Genomic DNA, 19,510 nt, shown 5'->3' on the forward strand with positions numbered 1-19,510 from the left:
GCCCAGATACAAGGTTATGACCCATACGACCTCTTAATATCTTCTTTTTGGGCTGCTTTTTTTGTGTTTCTGTGATCTTTCAAAGCTGACTCCGGACTTTAACCTCATATATCCCACTCAGACTAAAGGAAAGTTTGTGTACAAGCTCCATATTTGCCCTGTAAAACCTATTGACCAAAACAACCCTATCTGCAATCCATCAATACATTTTATGCCACACAGATATGTTTTCCAATGTTATTTATTTTCATAATAGACCTTAATTTACAGACCCATAGAATAGTTTGGATTGGAAGACACCTTTAAAAGTCGTCTAGTCCACCCCTCTACAATAAGTAGGGATGTGTTCAACTTCTCTGGGAAGGTGAATTATCATGGTGCAGCTCTGAAGGGAAGAGATACTCTCTGGTGTAAACCAGGTGCATGATTAGAGAGGCCATGAGTTGCTGGCCCAAATTCATTTAACTATTCTGTTGCACATTCAGCACCACAACATCTGTGGGTGCATTTCAAGCACCGCAGATTTGCTGAAGAAGCTTTTTGTCTTTTCTCTGAACTGTATGAGAAGAATTGTGCTAAAAGCTGCTTGAATTACAGAACAAGATGCAGACAATCCAATCTGTCAGAAATCATGTAAATGCCTCACACAAGAGGAGTAACAGTGACTTTGTGGAGCACTAATGTGTGAGCAATGCTGCAGCCAGGTCCAGGTTCTACTGTTCTCGCAAGTGTTTGTGAAAGAGAAGCAGCTTCAAGAGATAATTATAAGTAAAATTTAAATATATTATATGGGGTGAGGGGTGTTTGAAAGCATCAGGAAAGAGTAGAAATCCACAAAATTTTGAAAGGTTCAAGCATCTCAGGAAGAGGTGTTACTTCTGAAGTTCAGTGAACCACAGGATGGCACAACAATTTTTTTTTTCCCCAGCAATGGATAAATCTGAGGCAAACACCAAGTGAAAAGACCAGCTGGAAAACAGTTTTTTCCAGTTTGCAGGCTGGAAAGGAGAAGTGGCCTTCTAAGCATGGGCATTTATGAGGTACTTTAGTGGGGGCTGTACAGCCCTTCAGACAGGCAGACTCTACTGCACGTCTTTTACTATTATAACTTAATACAAAAAAGAGGAATTAGTTAAGGGTCCTAATGACGTTTGTTTTTTTTTTTTCACAGAACCAAGGGCAGAGCTGACAGCTGACAGAGATACTATTTAATACACTATCAGCTCAAGAGACTTCAACACTTCCTTCTTTTCCAAAGTGGTGAGAATGATGAAAAGTATACAGTCCCCAGATTCCCTGTTCTAACTCTCAGAAATTAGGAGAGATCTCCTCCTGCTTGAAATTTTGCTGTAGGTGGGAAAAGCAGGAAAGAACTGCTAGTAGAAGTGAGAAACATCTCAGGAACCAGAGTTTTGACACAGCAATAACCTATATCACAATATATTTTGCTGTATTAAACAATAATTAGAAAATCGGGGAGACTTTAGGTTGCATTGAAATTACAGGCAATTAATCTAACGTGCAGGAGAGATGTGAGGGGAAAAAAGTAAAAAGGCCAGGAAGCAGGAGCATGATGCTCGATTAGAACCTGGTTGCAGCTGGTGGTCTCTCTCAGCTGAGGGCTGAGTGGCAACAACTGTACCTTGTAAAGCTGATTTTCCAGCGGAAGAGCCCTCTGCTCATTTAAACGCTGAAGTTCAGTGTGCCACTATTTTTCAGAGGAACGGCTAGAATAGCTGTGCTGTCTCCTTCAGAGAAGTTATTTTTTTGCATGCTAGTGTGAGTATAAGGTTTTGGGCTGTGTTTTTTGTTGTTTGGGTTTGGTGGGCTTTTTTGGTGGTGTTTTTTTTTTTGTTGGTTTGTTTTTTTTGGTTTTTTTTACTGGTACATTACAGAAAAAATTTCAATGCCCTTTAATGGAGTGTTACTTGTATCTGCTTGAAGATTCTTGTGCACTTAATGGACAATCCTAAACCTAATTGCAGTGGTATTTAAATTTTAATTTAAAGATAATTCATCTATCTCTTTAGAGATAAGACACCTGTAATAATTCATCTCTAATATAGAAGACTACCTCCACTGCCTGGTGTTTATTTGAGGATTAAATTTTTTATAAGAGACATTGTTAGAATTTCTCTTCTTGAAAATTGCTCTGAGCTTCTTTTGTTCTTATTTTTTTGAAGTATTCTTGTGGATAAGGACGTGTTCATTAGAGTAAATGTTACTACTTGTAGAAATATTAGAAAAATAACCTTAAGTATTTTGCTTCTGTTCATATAAAACTGAATTGCTGCCATATAGGCAGCTTGTAATAAACCACTTTAAAAAAACACTTAGTATTTATGTTTATTTCGATCTAGATTAAGAAATACTTATATACCATTTTATTCCTTGCTTTGAAAAATTATACGGGTGCTAAGTGCTAGTGAAGCCTGCTGCTATTTTGGGGGAAAGGAATTAATTTTTCTGCATAAAAAAAAAATCACTTAAAATCTGCTTCTTGGGAGCTTCACCCAGCTTCATTCAGTATGTTATTGTTATTTAATAATATGGCTCCATAATCTCAATGTCACTTCCAGTTGGAGTTGTTTCCCCTCTCATTTCTTCCCAATGATTTAGCTGCACTGGGGATGCCTGTCCTGGAGCTGTGTCCCAGGCCAGCTGAGGGCATCCCCCAGTGAACATTCTTGGCACTGGTATTTCAGCAGATGCTTCTTTGGAGGGCTGATAAGCTGTGGGTGAAGACCCCATTACCCCTTGGAAGCTCCTAGCTGATCAGCTCAGGTGGTTGTAAAGTGTAGGGTAGATATGGGTACCTCACTGGGAATGAGGATTTATCCCTGAAAAATGAACCTCCCATGCCTTAGTCACATACCAACATGCTCATCTTGTAGGAAATACCTTTTTAAATTTTGCCTGGGACAATAGATAATAAAAATACGCATGGGAGAAGGTGCCTCTGTTGGGCATATTTCTTATGTAATTCCCAGTGTGGCATCATGACAGCTGTAGCTGATTAGTACAAGAATCTCTGGAGTTTGGAGGGTTTTTGTTCTTGTAGGCTCACAGAAATGCTGAAACTCTTGTTGGTCTCACTTTTTCTGCTTCCCCCTCTGCTACTCCTGATATAATTAAAGTGTTTCCTTCAACTTGAAAAGTCCTCTGTTAATTTGCAGGGTGTTCTTCAGGTTTTATTTTCATTCTCCCTCCCTGCTGTGGTTATGGTATTTAAGAATAAGCAGTGAGATTTCAGGAAGTATTTCTGTCTTTCTTCCCCAACTTTTCCACGTCAATTTCTAGTTCCCTGGACAACAGAATGTCCTGGCTGAAGGTTTCTGTCACAGCTGGTAAGTGGAACAAGGGTTTTCAAACTCCTGGATGCCAAAGCTCCAAACTGTCTGCTGAATGGAAAATTTGGCATAAATATGTGTGTGTTGATCACACTGACTCTCATGTACCTATTCTTTCCAGATATTTGGCAAGAGAAGGAAAATGGTGAAGTCTTTGGAACGTGGAGCTAAAAAACAGCACCACAACCCAGTGGACAGCATCTGCAGGAAAATCAAATCCATCCAAATGATGGACCAAGTCTCCAACCCAGCTTTGCAGATACCAAAATTTCAGTCCCGGAACTTCGACAGCCCACAGAGCAATCCTAAAAAAAATCTGGAAGAAATACTGAAAGGGAGAACCTGCAGAAGCTGGGAGAGTACTTGTTCACCCTTGGTCAGCCCTGACAGTGACAGCATTTTGTCTGCAAACTCACCTGGTCTTGGGGCCACCTCTGACTCCTACTCTGCAGAAACCACTTTTTCAATCCCTAAAAGCAGTGAGAGACCCAGCAGCTCATGGATGCCTCCCTATCCCGTGGAGAACTCTTCTCCATGCTGCTTTGGACCCAGGGAGGCCAATGCCCAGAACAAACCATGTGCTGTAGCAAATGCTGAACCTAAAGATGTGCGGCCCAAGCAGAAGCATCTGACATCAAGTCCAAATGTATATTTCTTCACATCTGAAAAAATGGCAGAAAGTGTTGTGGTCCGACCTCCTGTGCCAAAAACATTTCCTTCAAGTGAAAGAGGTAAACATCCTGAAGAAAAACACCCCCTAATTCAGAATCCTACACATCTGAACATTCAGCCTATGCAGATGACATTTATTTACCATTTAAACTGGTAATAACACATTTTAGTAGCACTCAAATCTTACAAGATAGCAAAAAGAGCTGAGGCAGATCTTAAATTTTCTCTAAAAATATTGATGTGATTGTAAAAACTGAGGAATTAATAGGGCAAAACCTTTTTCAAATTTGTTATTTCATTTTTAGTTTGAGATATTTTAAACAGTTTAAGAGATTGAGATTATTATTTGGCTAGTACTATAGCATTTTTTTTAATAGTCAAATTTTATTTGGCTCTTAATTTAGCCTATGTTTTGTCTATTGGACTAATTTTGAAGATACATGAGTCTGGGTGTTGCTCTTTGTTTGGGGGCTTTTTTGTGGTTGGTTTGTTTGTTTTTCTTGTTGGGGGTTGTTTTAGGGATTGTTTTATTAATAAATTAATTCAAGTCTAACGATTTTTCTACAGTATATCTGGAGGGGGAGGGAAGAGATACCTGGCCTCTTAAAATGTCCTGTTTCATAGATTCACTTCATGGAAAGAATAACCAAGTTTTTCCAAAAATACGTGTATAAAACTAGATGCATGGAGTACTTCCCAGCTCAGAGGCTCCAGCTATGACCAGTTCCTGCTCTTGTTTAGCAGTAAAAGCTCTGTTTTTATTGGAGGGGAAGCTGGTTAGTTGATTTTGTTGTTGCAGTCATCTGGAATGAAAGTCACCATGAGCAAATAAAGATGAGCAATAACAGTTTTATTCTTCCCAGGAGGGAGGCAGACTCCGGGGTACAAAGCTGACAGTATATACAACGTGAGCTTGATCTGTGAAGAGGACCTGCTGACCACCATCTTCTGTGCATGTGACATCCACCACACAGGTTTGCCAGGGTTTTTTCCTTGATCTCTTTTGTTCTCCTCTCAACAGATTTCCAAGGTTCAGGAGAGATGTGTAAATGCCTGTGCCTCTTCTGCGTGGTGCCTGACCCTTCCTCTGCTGGTCTTTGCAGTGCTTTAGCACAGGGAAAAGACAGGAGCAACACATTTCTAGCAGTTACCCTTATTGCAAATGACTGTTTCTTTCTTTCGGCCTTTACCCCGTTAGAAACCTGGGAAACTTCAGAGCAAGAGACAATTCCTCCCAGTTCCACCTGACATGACTTAAAATCATAGATTCATGGAATGGTTTGGGTTGGAAGGGACCTTAAATATCATCTAATTCTGTCCCCCTGCCATAGGCAGGTACACCTTCCCCTGTCCCTTGTTTCTCAGAGCCCCATCCAACCTGGCCTTGAGAACAAGGATTAGTATCATGTGTCCACTTTTATTCCTCTTAAACTGAAGTCCACAAAACTAGTAAAGTGGAATTTTATACAAAAAAAAACCCCAAAATCCACCACCACAAAAAAGAACCTCAAACCAACAAAAAAGTGCTCCAAGCCACTTTTTTTTTCTCCAGATCACACTCCAACTGCAGGAATCTGTTGCTTGTCTACAGCTCTTGAGGGTAACTGGATACAATTCAGTTCAGTAGTGTAGCCATTTAGTTTTTTTTTATGGTGCCTTGCCAGGCTTTGCAGTCTGACCCCTGTTTCTGCTTTAGGAAAAGTGGCAGTGTCCAAGATAATTGATTATCTGAGACATACAACCAGCCGGGAATCAGAGGACAGTGGTCTTGAAGAGTTGTGTAACACGCTTGACCCGGAGCACAAAGATATCTCCATGGACCTGGAAACGTATCATGCCATCATGGGAGAGTGGATTGAAGACTGTAAGAGAAAATGGTAACAACATTTTAATACATCTCTCATAAGTCTTCTGTGGAAACAAGAAATTATAAACTTCCCCTGTGGCTCTGGAAAGAAAGGGGCACTGGGACACCATGTCCACAACGTTGGGTTTGGCTAAAGTTTTAGAAGTGTTACAAAGTTGGTAAGCAGCCCAGTGTCCTGCTGGTTTTGTGACCCTTGATGCTCCCTTCTTTCAGGGAAGAAGGTGCTACTGAGGAATCATCAGCAAGCACAGAAGACTTGGAATTTCAAGCACCTAAAAACATCTCTGAAGGTGCAGAACACTTTGCTCTGTTTCTGTTCAGGAAAGCTCCACTTTCTTGCTCTATAACCAAAACTTCCACCTCTTTCAGCCAAGAAGATGCATGTCTGGATGAATGTTACATCAGGAAGCCTGGAGGCCCTTGGGGGCGATGTCTCTAAAGGAGACATGTGAGTCCACTTAAGCAATTCTTTCTCAGAATATAGTACTCCTAGCTTTGAACCGCTTGACAGAAATTCCAATAACCTTTATTTTGGAACACTATCCTTGCAGATTTTAATGCTCATCTCAGTCTGCAGAAGCTCTTGATGCTGTCACCGCTTCTGCTAAGACTTGAAATAAAACCAGTTTTTTTTCCTACTGATTTCTTGGTGCTTCTGTGTCCATTTACCTTTTTAATCTGTGGTCAGATTTTTGTTGCGTCTTTCCCTGTTTTAACTGGTTCCTTCCCTCCATCAAATTCTTAGTTGTCTGACAATAAGAAGACAATATGTCCTGAAAATGTGGTCTTGGGTTTTGTTTGGGATCGCTTTTCTTATGATAGAGCATTTGTTGAGGGCTTTTTTGTAGCAGTAGTTAGTGATGTTTGTGGTTTGGACTCTGTTAATGGCAAAGCACTTAACAAAGAGCAGAAGTTCTATTTGCAGTTTATGCCTAGTCAGAAATCCAACATTACTCTGTAATGCTTCCCTATAATTTCTCAGGATTTCAAAAGAACGATCCTCATTCAAGTTTTAGTTGAAAGCATAAAGTAGGGGGTGACTTGGGGGAAAAGAAAGGACCCGGAAATTACAGAGTAAATACAGAAGCATCATTAGTGGCCCAAGAGGTGATTAGCAAAATCTTAAAGCACTCTTGTGCAGACGTCCAGCTGTGACATCTTCTGACAGCAAACTCTAGTTGTAGGAAGCAGAAAAAGTACTTAAACCGAACTTCATGGTGCCCATAAAACTGACTTGGAAATGCTCCATTATCTCTGTGCAGAGCAAATGTCTGGACACTGCAGCATCACAAGTGCTCTGTGGGCTCTCCTCTTACCTTCAGTCAGTGCAGTAGCATGTTTTAAAAGTCTGAAGTAGGTGAAATCACCTTTCTCACTCTTTCCTGGCTTTGTTACTCCCTGGGACAGGGAGACCTCTGACTTGATAACCTGCATTGCGGACCTACAGTACAACAACCAGAAGCTTCAGGAAGAGAACAGCAAGCTGAAGCTTACCCTGGAAGCTGTGGATGAGACCAACAGCAAGCTCTTGGCAGACAACGACCATCTACATCAACAATTAAAAAGGTGGGGGACCCTGATGGCATCAGGCCTGCCATGGGCAGAGCTGTGGTCTTCCAGCCTTGCTTTCATGCTTTTCTCTTCACCATTGCTTCTTCACAGTGGCTTTCTTGACTTGTGCAATGTCTGTAAAGTTTAGCCCTCTTGCCTAATTGTTCTGCTCTGTCCTTCCTGGTTCTTATAAAATCATTCATCTCAGAGCCAGGTTCCTGCAGCGTGTGGTGGTGTGGGCGCACAGAGGGAGAATCTCAGGCTAAAGCATAAAACAAACAAAATAACAACAACATTAAAAAAAAGCATAATATTACCAAGGGAAGAGCCAAGAACTCTTGGAAGCCAAGAAGGCTTCAAATCCTGGACCACATTCTTGTTGCCAAGCAGAAATTAATGTCTAAAGTTACTTTGCTACTCATTTGATGGACTGAGGTGAGTTATGTTGCTTGTTCAGCCTTTCTGTAGCCTGAGGACATATCACTGCCGTAAGTACAAGCCCATCTTTCATTGTGTACATCTGGCTTAATTAATTACACTGTGATATAGTTTGGTCAGCTGCCAAGCTGTTTTCAGGGGAGATTAAGGCAAGAGTTCTGCAGGGTAGCTGGCATGGGACACGTGCCTTATGTGGGACCACCTGCTCTGGGATGCTCTGCAGGATCAAGTTAGCTTGGAAAAGGGCCTTGCCTGTTGCTTTAATACATGGTTTGGGGTTTATCAGATTAGGGTAAGAAAATGGTGCAGAGCTCATCCTTGAATACTGAACTGAAATAGTTTCCCCAACTGTAAACCATGAAGTGCTGTAAAGATGAGTTTGTGCTCAGGTAATTTGATATATTTCACTGTAACAAGTGAAATTTTTAATAGATTTAACATAGCTTTGTTTTCATTCACCTGTCTTGGAGGGGTTTCATCCTTTACTGTAAGAGTGGAAGGGAGTGATAAATAGGAAATAGAACCATGAGCTTTTGTTTCCTGGACACAAATGTTGGGCTTAAACTTGATTGTTGCTTTTCTGTTAAGTGTCTGTGGCAAAAAATAAGTCCCTGATGGCTTCTAAAAATACTTTATTTCCATCCTATCTAAACAACCGACATTAACTGGCTAAAGTTTCTCTGCATTTGCTTCCCCCTGTGCAGCATCCAGCACTCTGTGTTGAAAGCCAAATCCCTGGAAGAAGAGCTAGAGGAAGCAAGAAGCAACCTGAACCTGTCAGAAGAGAAGAGAGAGCAAATTCTCTGGCAGAACAAACAGCTTGTAGGTGCTCTTCCTTCTTGTTCCCCTTGTACAGCACCCCACACCTTGCTGTGACAGTGGTGGGGCTGCTGAGGCTGTTAGAATTCTGAAGACCTTCTCTGTACCTTCAGTGAAGGCTCATGAGCTGCACCAGCCTCAGCTCTCCCCTTTTTGTGTGCTCTCTGAAACAAAGGGATACAACACCACAGCTCTGGATGTGTTTGTGGTCTGTTGCTCTTTGATTGCTGAACTTTACATGCCACAACCAACTCTTCTGTTTTTCTCTTTTTCCATTATTTTTTTTCCCCCATAACTTGATCAGCAAAAAGAAAATCAGTCTCTCAACATCAAAGTTACTTCTCTCCAGGAAGAGGTAAAATAAATCATGATTTGACATGTTCTTGCCTAGCTGAAATTTACCACTAAGAAATGAAATGTTTTTCAGACTTTGAAGCCTTGCATGCTAATTAGGTTATCAAAATATCTAACATTTTAAAAGGCTGATTTCTCATAAAACTTTATATCTTGAGGCTGAACTGTGCTTCATATTTTCCACTTGCTGTGTAAGTAAGGATGTGAGGTTAGGGAAGCAGAGGGACAGAGACAAACTACTTCTCCCCCACCACCACCACCTTTTTTCCAAGATTTATAGGCAAATTCCATGTATTTCTGGTTCCCACAGCTATAAATACACAAACTCCATATTGAAACAATCTCCATCCAACACTTTATCATTTCATTTTCACTACTGTTTTCCTCCCTTAAGATCCAAAGGAGGAATCTTGTAACACCAAAAATACATTAAAAAATAATTTTAAAATGCAGTGGGTGGGGTCTCCGCTCACAGATGGATCCATTGACACCGGCCAAGGACCTACAGGAATTTTTAAGGGAATGTAGCTCCATCAGCAGAGTATCCCTAGACTTGTTTTTTTATTTGGAGAAGAGCTGTTAATTTTTTTTTTAACTGCATCAGAGCAAATATTTTATAAGCTAGTTTTTATCAGGTGATATAATATTTTAATGCTTCCTTACAGACTGTATTTCAGACTATTCAGGGGGCAATGGAGAAAGAGGTTAAATTAAATATAGTAAAGAGAAGAACCTTAAGGTCAGTCTTTCTGCAAAGCTCCTTAGTCCAAATAGCTATTAAACCACATCTTTCTGAAAAAAAAAATCTCATGCTGCAGGGCTGACTTTTCTTTGGCTTTCTGGTTCTCGTAGTGGTTATAAGTCATAGTTTGAGGGGTTTTCTCTTTTACCAGTGCTCTGGGTAGGAAAAGGAGCAGAAGTTGTTTTGGTGGGGCAAACACATGCACTGTATGTGCAAAAATGCTGGTAGTGCTTGAGAGTAGGCTGCAGTTTGGGGGTGGAGATGTCGTTTTTGCCTGGTTTCTTCAAGGAGAAGCTGTCAATCCATTCAGCTGTGCCTAAACACTCTGTGTCTTGTTTAGATTATTAGGAATAGCATGGACACCAACGGGCTGCAAAAGAAGATTTTGGAGCTGTCTAAAAATGCAGCGCAGCTTCAAGTAAGCATTTCAAAGCTGAGAGGAATAAAAAGTCCTGGATTTTACTTGGTTCTAGTGAAGGGGAGATTTCTGCTGCTGGAAGGCAAACAGTCCTGAACCTCTCTATGTTGAAGGACTGCAGTGAAATAGTAGTTTGGAGAGCATGACAGCTTTCACCAGGGAAGTTCTGTCTGGAGGCTAAAATCTAGGCTGATAGAAACAATCCACAGTTCCATTCTTTCCTCCAAGTTAAAATTTTTTTGGGTACCCTTTCCTCAATATTCAAGAAAATACATTAAGGTTATGGCTTGAGAGATGTTGCTAAAAATATTGGCCTGGACGGATGAGAGGAGCCAAAGGTGACTGAAAGAGGAGAATACTTTCACTCTTTGCTGGGTACAAGATCTGTACTTTGAAACAAACACCACACAAGGTACTCAAAGAAGAATTTGATTTTTCTAAGCAAGGAACATTGATACTGTTTCCCTTCCTAGTAGAAAATAGAAACAGACTTTGATAAGTCTGTACTGATGGCTGTGGGTTTTTTATCTTTTCATTCTTCAGATCCAAGCCCATATCTATGAGAGCACTGTGGTGAATAAAGAGGCAAGCCTGATCCAGGTTAGTTGCTTTTACTTCATTACTGACTGAAACCCCCACAATCACAGAATAACTTGGGTTGGAAGGGACCTTAATGATACCTTGTTCCAACCCCCTGCCATGGCCAGGGACAGCTTCCACTGGCCCAGGTTCCTGGTCTGTATTGATGGAAGTATTTGTAAAAAGGCAAGGCAGTAGTATTCACTGTGGTACTTTTATTTCTACTCTTCTCACACTGCAGAACCTGATGCTATAAATGGCTTCAAAGTAGGCGAGCTCTACTTTAGGACCTGGTTATGAGTCAGCATAATTAAAGGTTTCAGGATTTTTTTTTTTTTTTAAATCACAACCTATTAAAACAAACTTGTAAACTTCAGACAAAATGTCCAGAAACTTCTAAAAGCTACTTCCTTCAGCAGGGACCTACAGAAGTTTTCCCTTCACATCTTTCACTGGAATTGTTTGTGTCACTAGAAATGGTGACTCAGAGCCCAATGGAAAAGGAAATTTGTCCTTTTATTGCTGAGGTGCAATTATCTAGGCTTTGAGGAGTGAGCGTTTCTGATGTTTTTAAACATGCATTTTATACTAGAAAACAAAGATATGAGACCATACATACCTGCTGGTCTTCTCTGGATTCATGAATTATGTAAAGAGCCTTCTATGCCAGTGGAATTTCTACTTAGCAGAACATACTATAAATCTCCTGATAAAATATTTGACTGTTGGGCTCCCTGTGAAGTGACTGCAGCTGAATTCAAATAGTAAAAAAGCGAACTGAACTTCAGTGTGATCCAGCTGACAACTTTACAGCTGAGTGTTCTAATAGTTTTGGTTTGGTTGGTTGTTTTTCCAGAAGCAGCTTAAGGGCAGAAATTTATTAAATTCTTTCTTTAAAAAGTAACTTTCACTTTCTCCTTGAATGATTCAAAGTTTTGTGAGTTCGGTAGTATTGAGTATTAACAAGACTCTCTCAGTCTGTTGATTAAATGGGAATTTTGAAAGTAGACTGCTAGATTACACGTGGATAAATGTGAGTGGTTGGTATAATTTTGAGGCAACTGATGTGAAAAACTGAGTTAACTTGTTGGCATATTAGCATAATCGGGTTCTATAACCTCACTTTTCCTGCTTAGCTTTCTGTGCACTTCATCTCTTTCAAAAACATCAATGAGTTTTAAAGAGACGGTAGGAAGGACTCATAAAAGTGTGAGAGGACAAGAGCTCCTACTCCAAATTTGTTTTCTCTTGTGAATGCTCTACTGTCTTTGAGGTGTCTCTTATTGGAATGGCATAACCTGACTAAGCTCATTGCTAAGAAAGGTGGTTCTTCTACCAATTCCTCAGTCCTACCATGAGGGCTGACTCTTTTTCAATCTACAGAGTGCTACACTCTAATAATGAAAAATAAGTAAACTTGGAACACTGCAACTTGTTGGAAGGGTCAGCTGAGATTAAACTCATGCTGGCATATAAATATAGACCATATTTTAAGGTAAAACTAGAGTGTTTGTCTAGTTTAATCTGTTGGACCTGAAACCAGGTGAGTAATAAAGTACAGCACCTGGAACAGAGGGATTGTCTCTGTAATTTCAGAGTTTAGGTAGGAAAGGTCATCTGAGTGCCTTCTGTTAGTTAACATGCAAGATAACTCGATGTATTCTTTTAAATTCACAACTATTTTTAAGTCATAATCATGTTGCTGCTCAAGCTAAATCAAGCATGTTACTGCTGTGATGGAGGATCAAATATGATTTTTGGTTGTTCTTTTTTCCACAATCTCTGCAGAAGGAGCAGGACATCAAGGAGCTCAAGTTAACCATTGTGGAGTGTTCTTCAATAATAGAGGTATGGGTTGAGTTTGGTCTGGCCTGTGCTGATCCTGCATGGCAAAGTCAACCTCTAACCAAATCCCACGAATGTTTCAGACACTGCGGGCTGAAAAAAATAAACTGCTGGAGAACATCCAACACATGCAGCAGGAGCTGATCTCGTGAGTATTGTGGCTAAATCCCAGGAAAAGCAGTTCATCAGAAGTCCAAAAAAGACTGATACATAAATTTTTCCCGCTTCTTTTAGGAATGGGTTGAGTTTCCCATTGCTGTATAAATTTAACAGCAATATTCCTGAAGGGACAAATTCACTGCACTGTGAACTGGAGCTTGCACAGTCTTCTGAGGTATGAATTAAACCTTAAATAATCTCTTTCCAGTTGTCTTGTATCAGCAGAGGCAGAACAAAGCTCATTCCCTGTAGATGATTAGATAACTGGAATTTGAAGCCATTAATCCTAGCATGTAAGCACAGAATAAGAAGGTTGCAATATTATTCCAAGCACCTTGGAGAAAGTCCAAAGAGCAAACAAAACACTTGTAGATATAAAAAAATTAGCTCATAGTATCCTAGAATGGCCTCAGTTGGAAGGAACCTTAAAGATCATCCAGTTCCAACCCCCCTCTGCTCTCCAAAGTAGATCTGGAGGGGCTTGGGTCATGCATTTAGCTGGCAGAAGAACAGACTGATGGGAGAAGATATCAGTTTTCCAATATATAAAGACTTATATGCTGCAGAAAGTAACTGACAGTCTGCTGCTTGTCCTGCCTACACCAGACACGAACAATGATTTTTTTCAGTTGGGAAAGAGATTTCTATTTCTTTGAAGTCTGCGGTAGTAAGAAAGGAAATTCAGCATTAGAATGAGCACCTTGATGAAGTTATTGGGTCTTAATCTAACATATTGTTAGGAGACTCTGATAGACCCCTCTGATGGCAAACCAAATATATTTAAATGAGTAAGTTATTTATGTAAATAGAAGATAATGATTAGACTAAAAGATTTTAATCAGAACTATTTACTTACAACTACTTGTACAGTGCACTAGCTATTAAATCAATAATTTCTAAGCTAATAAATGTTAAATACAGTTTGTTGTTCTCACCCATATTGATCATCATGGGCAAATCTTTTTTTCATCTTTGAGGAGTAACTTTGAGGGGCGCCCTCACTTGAGGGAGAGATCTCCATGCACACCCTGATAGAAGGGCTGTGTCAGAAGCCCCTGACTTTAAGAAGTGGGGCTGGGTTTTTATGGTATAAAGTGATTGACTTTGATCTTTCCAGGCCAGCTGTCCCAGCTCAATTGTATCCTTTGTCCGGAGCTTTGCCTGCCACTTCCTCACTGGTGCCAGTTTGTCAGGAAACATTGTTCTTCACATCCTCAGAACTTTTAATTTTTGGATCAAGGAATCAGGCTGGTCTTTGGCTCCCCTAATGCCAACAGCAGCATGATACCCCCTCATCAATCCACCACTGATAATTTTTGCAAGTAGGGTATTGTTGAATCTGCTTTACACCAGTTTAGGCAGATCATCCTGCTACAATTATGGCTTTGGTTCTGATTTTAAGCTGAGCTATTCTGTTCCTGTTTCCTTAGACAATCCATGGAGCCCCATCCTTCCCTGTGTGCTGTTTTCCCTTCAGACACAAGCTGTGCAGTACAGCTGACAGCAGAGAGATGCTGCTGAGTGATTTCTGCTTGTTTTTGTACAAGGTGCACTTGCAAAGGGTTAGCATATATAGCAACAACAACAACAGAAAAGTACAAGTGGACTAAAACTTCAGGCGCAGAAAGGAGAAGCAGGCTTGGCTAGGCAGCTTTGAAGAGTTAAGATATCATCCCATATTGCAGCTCCCCAGAGCCCCAGTGAATCACTGTGTTTGCCCTTCAAACACTGCAGTGAGACACGATTCCACCGAGTCACCTGTAAGGAAGGGCACAGCTTATTCATCACTTGGTAAAGACTCCTCTGAATAAAGATAACTAATTAATGACTTCCTTTTCCCTACCCTGACATGAATATTTACACTGGATCACTCAGCAACTTGGCTGGCTTGCCTTTTCTTTTTTTAATCCACATTGATGTGATGGTTTTGAAAGTGCTTTTTCAAGCCTCAAGTTTTGGTAGCTCTGACCTTCCAGTAAATACAGAGCAGGGGTGCTTCAGGAAAGTCTAAATGTCACTGATGCTGGTTTGTAATAAGGGGATGTCAAAACAAACTAGCTGGCTCTTCCATCTCTTCAAAGATTATCAGGACTGAATGGACATCCCTGGATGAAACACTGGACCGTGAAGTGCTGCTTCTGCTTCAGGGGCCTGAATATGCAGGAGAAAAATTCAAGACTATCATGCAAAACCTGGTCAGTGGCAAAGCCTACATGGATAGAAGTGTTGCCTTTGAGCAATTTAATGAGGAATTCTCCAGGCATTGATAATCAGTTTGTTTGCTCCTTTTGAAAAAATAAGAATAGTTTGAGATTGGAGAGGGGGGTCATAGTTTAACAAGATCACTTGGCACCTACTCTAACACTAATTTATATCCTGGGTAATTCTGGGCAGAGTTGTTCTAGATGAGCACTAAAAATGCTGGAGTTTGGGGAGGTTGTTTGGGGATTTATTTTGTTTTTCAGCAAGAGGAAGCCTCTGAAGCAGAGGAGCTTGTCACAGCTTCCTTAGAATGGGTGAAAGATCCTGATGAGGACATGCAACAGGCCTGGGAAGGAAAGCTTGTGGTGAGTAACAGTTTCTCTGAAGTATATAGTGAAATGTGGGGCTGTGCAAAAACTTCATGTGGGTATCTTGCTGCTGCATGCTGTGTGTATTTATTACTGGAGATCAGAGCCCATCTGGGTCAGAGACTGCTGCATGGAGAGAAATATCTTCTTTTACTGGGGATTTTGGGGGAGGAAAAGGATGATTGCTGCTCGCTTACATGCTGTGCCCTTGCTGGCTTGTCTTGTGCAAGAGCTTTCTTAGTTAAAACTGTTTGAAGGAAAGGGTAGGTGAAGCAGGTCAATTAGCAGAGGAAGCTTTATAACCAAATTTCCAGATCAAAACCTCCACAGGGTTTATTTTGTTGTGAAAGGCAAAGAGTTCTGCTTTTACTGGGTATATTCTACAGAAAACTTCAACAAAAACTTGTTTTATAACTTAATCTTGCATAATGTATTTCTGCTACTCTTTATACCTCTAGTGAAGCTTGCAAGCATGGTCTTTTGCTCAAGGTAGTGGTAAAAATATCTTCCCCATGTAGTAGAAAGCCTGTGTACACAACTAAACACTCTTGTGCCCTCCTCCTCTCTCCTATAACAGCACAGTTTCTGAAATTTCCATCTTATTGGATGTAGCTTTTTTTCTCTAACCTGTTCCTTTCTGCTGATCTGTTGTTAGGAATGCTTTGACAGCCCCAAGCTGTACATTAATGCTCTTTTTTAGCTCCCTAATGGATGTCAAACCCCCTCAATTCCTCTCCCTTGGGTGACAGCAGGTGCCACCAGGGGATGTGTTGCTTGAGGCTGTTGGTTCTTTGGGCAGAAAACTGCCCTTCATTTTTTCCTCTAATGCTACAGAATGGTGTAGCTGGGCCTCTTCATGTTTCCTGGGCAGGGCTGGAGCAGTCATTGGGAGCCATCCAGTCCTGGAGCCAGTTTTTTAAAATAATTTTTCTTCAGGTAAATCCTGAAACCTTCCCCTTAGAGAAGGTGCAGTCATCTTACTCTCTTCACCCAGATGTGACTTTGGGTAGACTCTAGCAAACTGCCGGCTCGTGAATTGCTGTAGCTTCTTGATCTTGACTGAAAACCTCCTCCTTCAAAGCTGTCAGAACTGAAAAATCCTTGTGAAGTTACATTCACATTGGGATCATATTCCTGTTAAACATGTGAAGCTAAAAAACTTTTGGTGTGGGGGTTGGAGTTGATTGTGGCAAATGAATCCTATTCTAGTTCCTAAAGAGTGATGCATTTGGAAACTGAGCTAACAGAGGATCAAGAAAGAACAAAATCCTTTAAAAATAAAGGATCCTATCCTTTAGGGTCCCGTGGGGGATGGGAAGTGACTTCATGTCAAAAATTATCTTCACCTAGACAGAACAAGCCAGATATGTGTGAAGTTTTGTGCATGGAGCTGAACAACAGGAGACCCAAAAAAAAGGAGAGATTCCAAGTAGCTTCTTCCAGCCTCAGAGAAAGTGCATGGTCCAAGATTTAATTAGTTTGTCAACAAAAGTTGTCACTAGAGGCCTTGCCTAGCATTTCCAGTGAAATGTATTATGGACATGTTTTGCTGGGGGTTAGTATTTTCAAAAATGTTTTAAAGGCTATTAGACATAAAGCCAACTTGAAATGTGCTTATGTTTTTGTGCATATATACATGTATTTAAGTGTATATATAGTGACAGCAAAATATTTTTCACCCCCTATTGGGAAATAAGGTTGGTACACGTGCCATGAGAAGTCTATACCACTTAAGTGTCAAAATTATGGTATTTCTACAAGTGAGTGTTGCCTGCCTTGGCTGAGAAACAGATCCTCAGGATGTGGGCAGTTGCATATGGTCACATCCCATGTCATCATAGGAAACCTATCAGCAAAAACTGCCTTTTTTTTTCTTTGCTTTTTTAAAAGCATAATACTTGATGTGATACTTTTTTTTTTTATTTGAAGCTCATGAGCATCAGACTCCAACTTGAAAGCAGATAATGTGGCCTGTATTTGTAAGATTGATGTTTTCCCCTCACAATTGCTGCAAAATCTCAGAAATATAAACTTTATTCTTTCCTGACCTCTGTTTGACTCTCATTAAGCATTCTTTAAAAGCTGCGGACACTTTCATGTGTTCAGTTGAGCAAGATCAGAGAGAGAACACTGGATTCTTCTTCTCATTACTTTATACTGCAAGTCACTGTCCAGAGAAATAGAGAGTTCAGTGTTACCTAGCACTTAGTTTTCACCCTTTTCCTTTCTACAAACCAGAGGTAAATCTAAAAGCCTTTATGGTGGGGATCGTCCCTGGGACAGATCATCTGCTAGGCATGTATGATAAACAGAAATGTGGTTTTATTGGTTCTTGGTTATTTCATTTATTTTGCTGTAATACAAACTCAATTTGGTACCAGTGGACTCAGTTGTACTTTGAGGAAAGGGCCACAGAAGCCTGAATTATCAATTTTAGGGCTTCCTGCAAGATGATCTTTACTAAAACTTCCTCTTATGAGCTATGGTTTTTGTTGCTGTATCTGGGCACCTTTTATCTTTATTCTGATAGTGTGGGATGTAGGTGATGACATTAATTGGTGGAGCAGGGAACTCAATTCTCACTGTGTAAATTAAGGCTCTGGCTCATTCTCTGACTCTGCTCCTCCTCTAACCACACGGCAACTTCAAAATTCCACAGGCTCTCAAGCAAGAACTGGGAGAAAAAAGACATCTTTGGACCCAGAAACTCCAACTTCTGGAAAAATGCAAGGAGTCCTTAGACAAGGATTTTACTCGAGTGACAAGCAACCTGAGGAGAACCAAGACAGAACAGCTTCATCTAAAGAAAGAGCTCTCTGCAAGGTACCCCTTCAAAGCATGTGTGTCTTTTTGGGGGAGGGGGTTAGGTTTTGGTTTGGTTGTGTTTTGTTTTGGTGGTGTTCTGTATTGGTTTTTTTTATTTTTTCTTCTGGTTGCTTACCTGTTTAGTTACCTTATTTTGGGGTGGGTTTTCTTGTGGAACAAAGTCTACTGAATTCTCAAGAATTTTTCTCACAGAGGAAATGATCTTCTGTTTTGGAAAGTGGATCTGGTTTTAGCACAAGGTCTACACTGTGTGGGAGTTAAGGTTTGTGTCTGAACTAGTCTTGGAGGTGTCTTTGAAAACACTGGGGAGACCACAGAATGAGAAGTTAAAGCATGAGGGCACTGCCTATCGAGCAGGTGCAGCCATTAAAAAAACTGCTGGGTTTGTGTGAAGCAGGAAGGCTGTTAAATATCTGCCTGCAGGTATTTTTGCTGTGGGATACAGTTGCTAGGCTCAGGGAAGAGGATGTCTCAATTTCCCAAGGGTGTAGATTCAATGAGTTGTCATTAAATATGAAAATGTAACTTTTTTTGGCATATGGTTCCTTCTGTGAGTTGTGATCTTAGAAACAGGATCATAAAGTGGTCTGGGCTAGAAAGGGCCTTAAAGATCATCCTGTTCCAAGCCCCTGCCATGGGCAGGGACACCTTCCACTAGAATAGGTTGCTCCTAGCCCATCCCGGAGTTTGGGATGTCCCTAGGGCTTGGCAGCCCGGAGAGCTGATGCAGAGCAGTTGTACCACGCTTTTGCCTGACTTACCTTCCACTGAGCCACCACCTACATGCTCTCCCTCCACCTGGAAAAGAGCTGATAAAAATACTGATGGCTTGGTTTCTTAAAGCTATCCGTGTCAAAATTGTTTGTGATTAAAGAAAAAAAAAAAAAGCTGAAGTGAGTTAGGGAGGAAATGGGCAAAGGTTTCTGTGGTGGAAAAGAAGGGTTTCATTGAAAGCCATCCTCTTTAGCACTGGTTTTGAAGGCATCTGCTTGCTCTCAAGTGATATTCCCTTTCAAACATGAAGAAATCGACCCAATGAAGCAGTAATAGCTCCAGAATATCTTTTTCTAGAATGACTGACTCTATATCCATCCACTATTTCTCCCAAACCCTGAGAAAACACATTCTGATGTCTAAATTGCTTAAAAGCTTTCCCCAGTGAGCTCTTGCTCCTTGACAGTTCTCTGGTGATTCCCCTGTGGTACCCAGAAACATCACAGAAAGCCTTCATCCCCTTCCTGCCATAAGAAAAACCATGTCTGATTCCCTGGTGCTGGATCCTGGGGAGCTGCAGTGTGTGACAGGTGACTTTAGGTGCCT

General features: G+C 40.7%; 1 protein-coding gene across 7 annotated transcripts in view; it reads left to right on the forward strand.

Annotated features, from left to right (window-relative positions):
• Positions 1-1,689: 1,689 nt before the first annotated feature.
• IRAG2 (inositol 1,4,5-triphosphate receptor associated 2) overlaps positions 1,690-19,510 on the forward strand; it is a 36,649-nt gene continuing 18,828 nt past the window's right edge. For 3 of the 7 annotated variants that reach the window (XM_066183709.1, XM_066183715.1, XM_066183712.1), the window contains exons 1-17: positions 1,690-1,779; positions 3,472-4,081; positions 4,871-4,996; positions 5,719-5,899; positions 6,103-6,179; positions 6,259-6,337; positions 7,297-7,455; positions 8,583-8,700; positions 9,002-9,052; positions 10,134-10,211; positions 10,755-10,811; positions 12,579-12,638; positions 12,719-12,783; positions 12,870-12,969; positions 14,876-14,989; positions 15,260-15,361; positions 18,024-18,187. In XM_066183709.1, the coding sequence (XP_066039806.1) occupies positions 3,493-4,081; positions 4,871-4,996; positions 5,719-5,899; positions 6,103-6,179; positions 6,259-6,337; positions 7,297-7,455; positions 8,583-8,700; positions 9,002-9,052; positions 10,134-10,211; positions 10,755-10,811; positions 12,579-12,638; positions 12,719-12,783; positions 12,870-12,969; positions 14,876-14,989; positions 15,260-15,361; positions 18,024-18,187 (2,120 nt within the window). In that variant the 5' untranslated portion in view covers positions 1,690-1,779; positions 3,472-3,492. Of the gene's footprint in view, positions 1,780-3,300; positions 3,348-3,471; positions 4,082-4,870; positions 4,997-5,718; positions 5,900-6,102; positions 6,180-6,258; positions 6,338-7,296; positions 7,456-8,582; positions 8,701-9,001; positions 9,053-10,133; positions 10,212-10,754; positions 10,812-12,578; positions 12,639-12,718; positions 12,784-12,869; positions 12,970-14,875; positions 14,990-15,259; positions 15,362-18,023; positions 18,188-19,510 lie in introns of all 7 variants that reach the window. The other 4 variants (XM_066183711.1, XM_066183713.1, XM_066183714.1 and 1 more) reach the window with 4 other exon arrangements.

The sequence above is a fragment of the Chamaea fasciata genome, unplaced genomic scaffold (genome assembly GCF_029207755.1).
Source record: "Chamaea fasciata isolate MVZ Bird 193981 ecotype frontalis unplaced genomic scaffold, bChaFas1.0.hap1 SCAF_5, whole genome shotgun sequence".
NCBI classification, from domain to species: domain Eukaryota; kingdom Metazoa; phylum Chordata; class Aves; order Passeriformes; family Sylviidae; genus Chamaea; species Chamaea fasciata.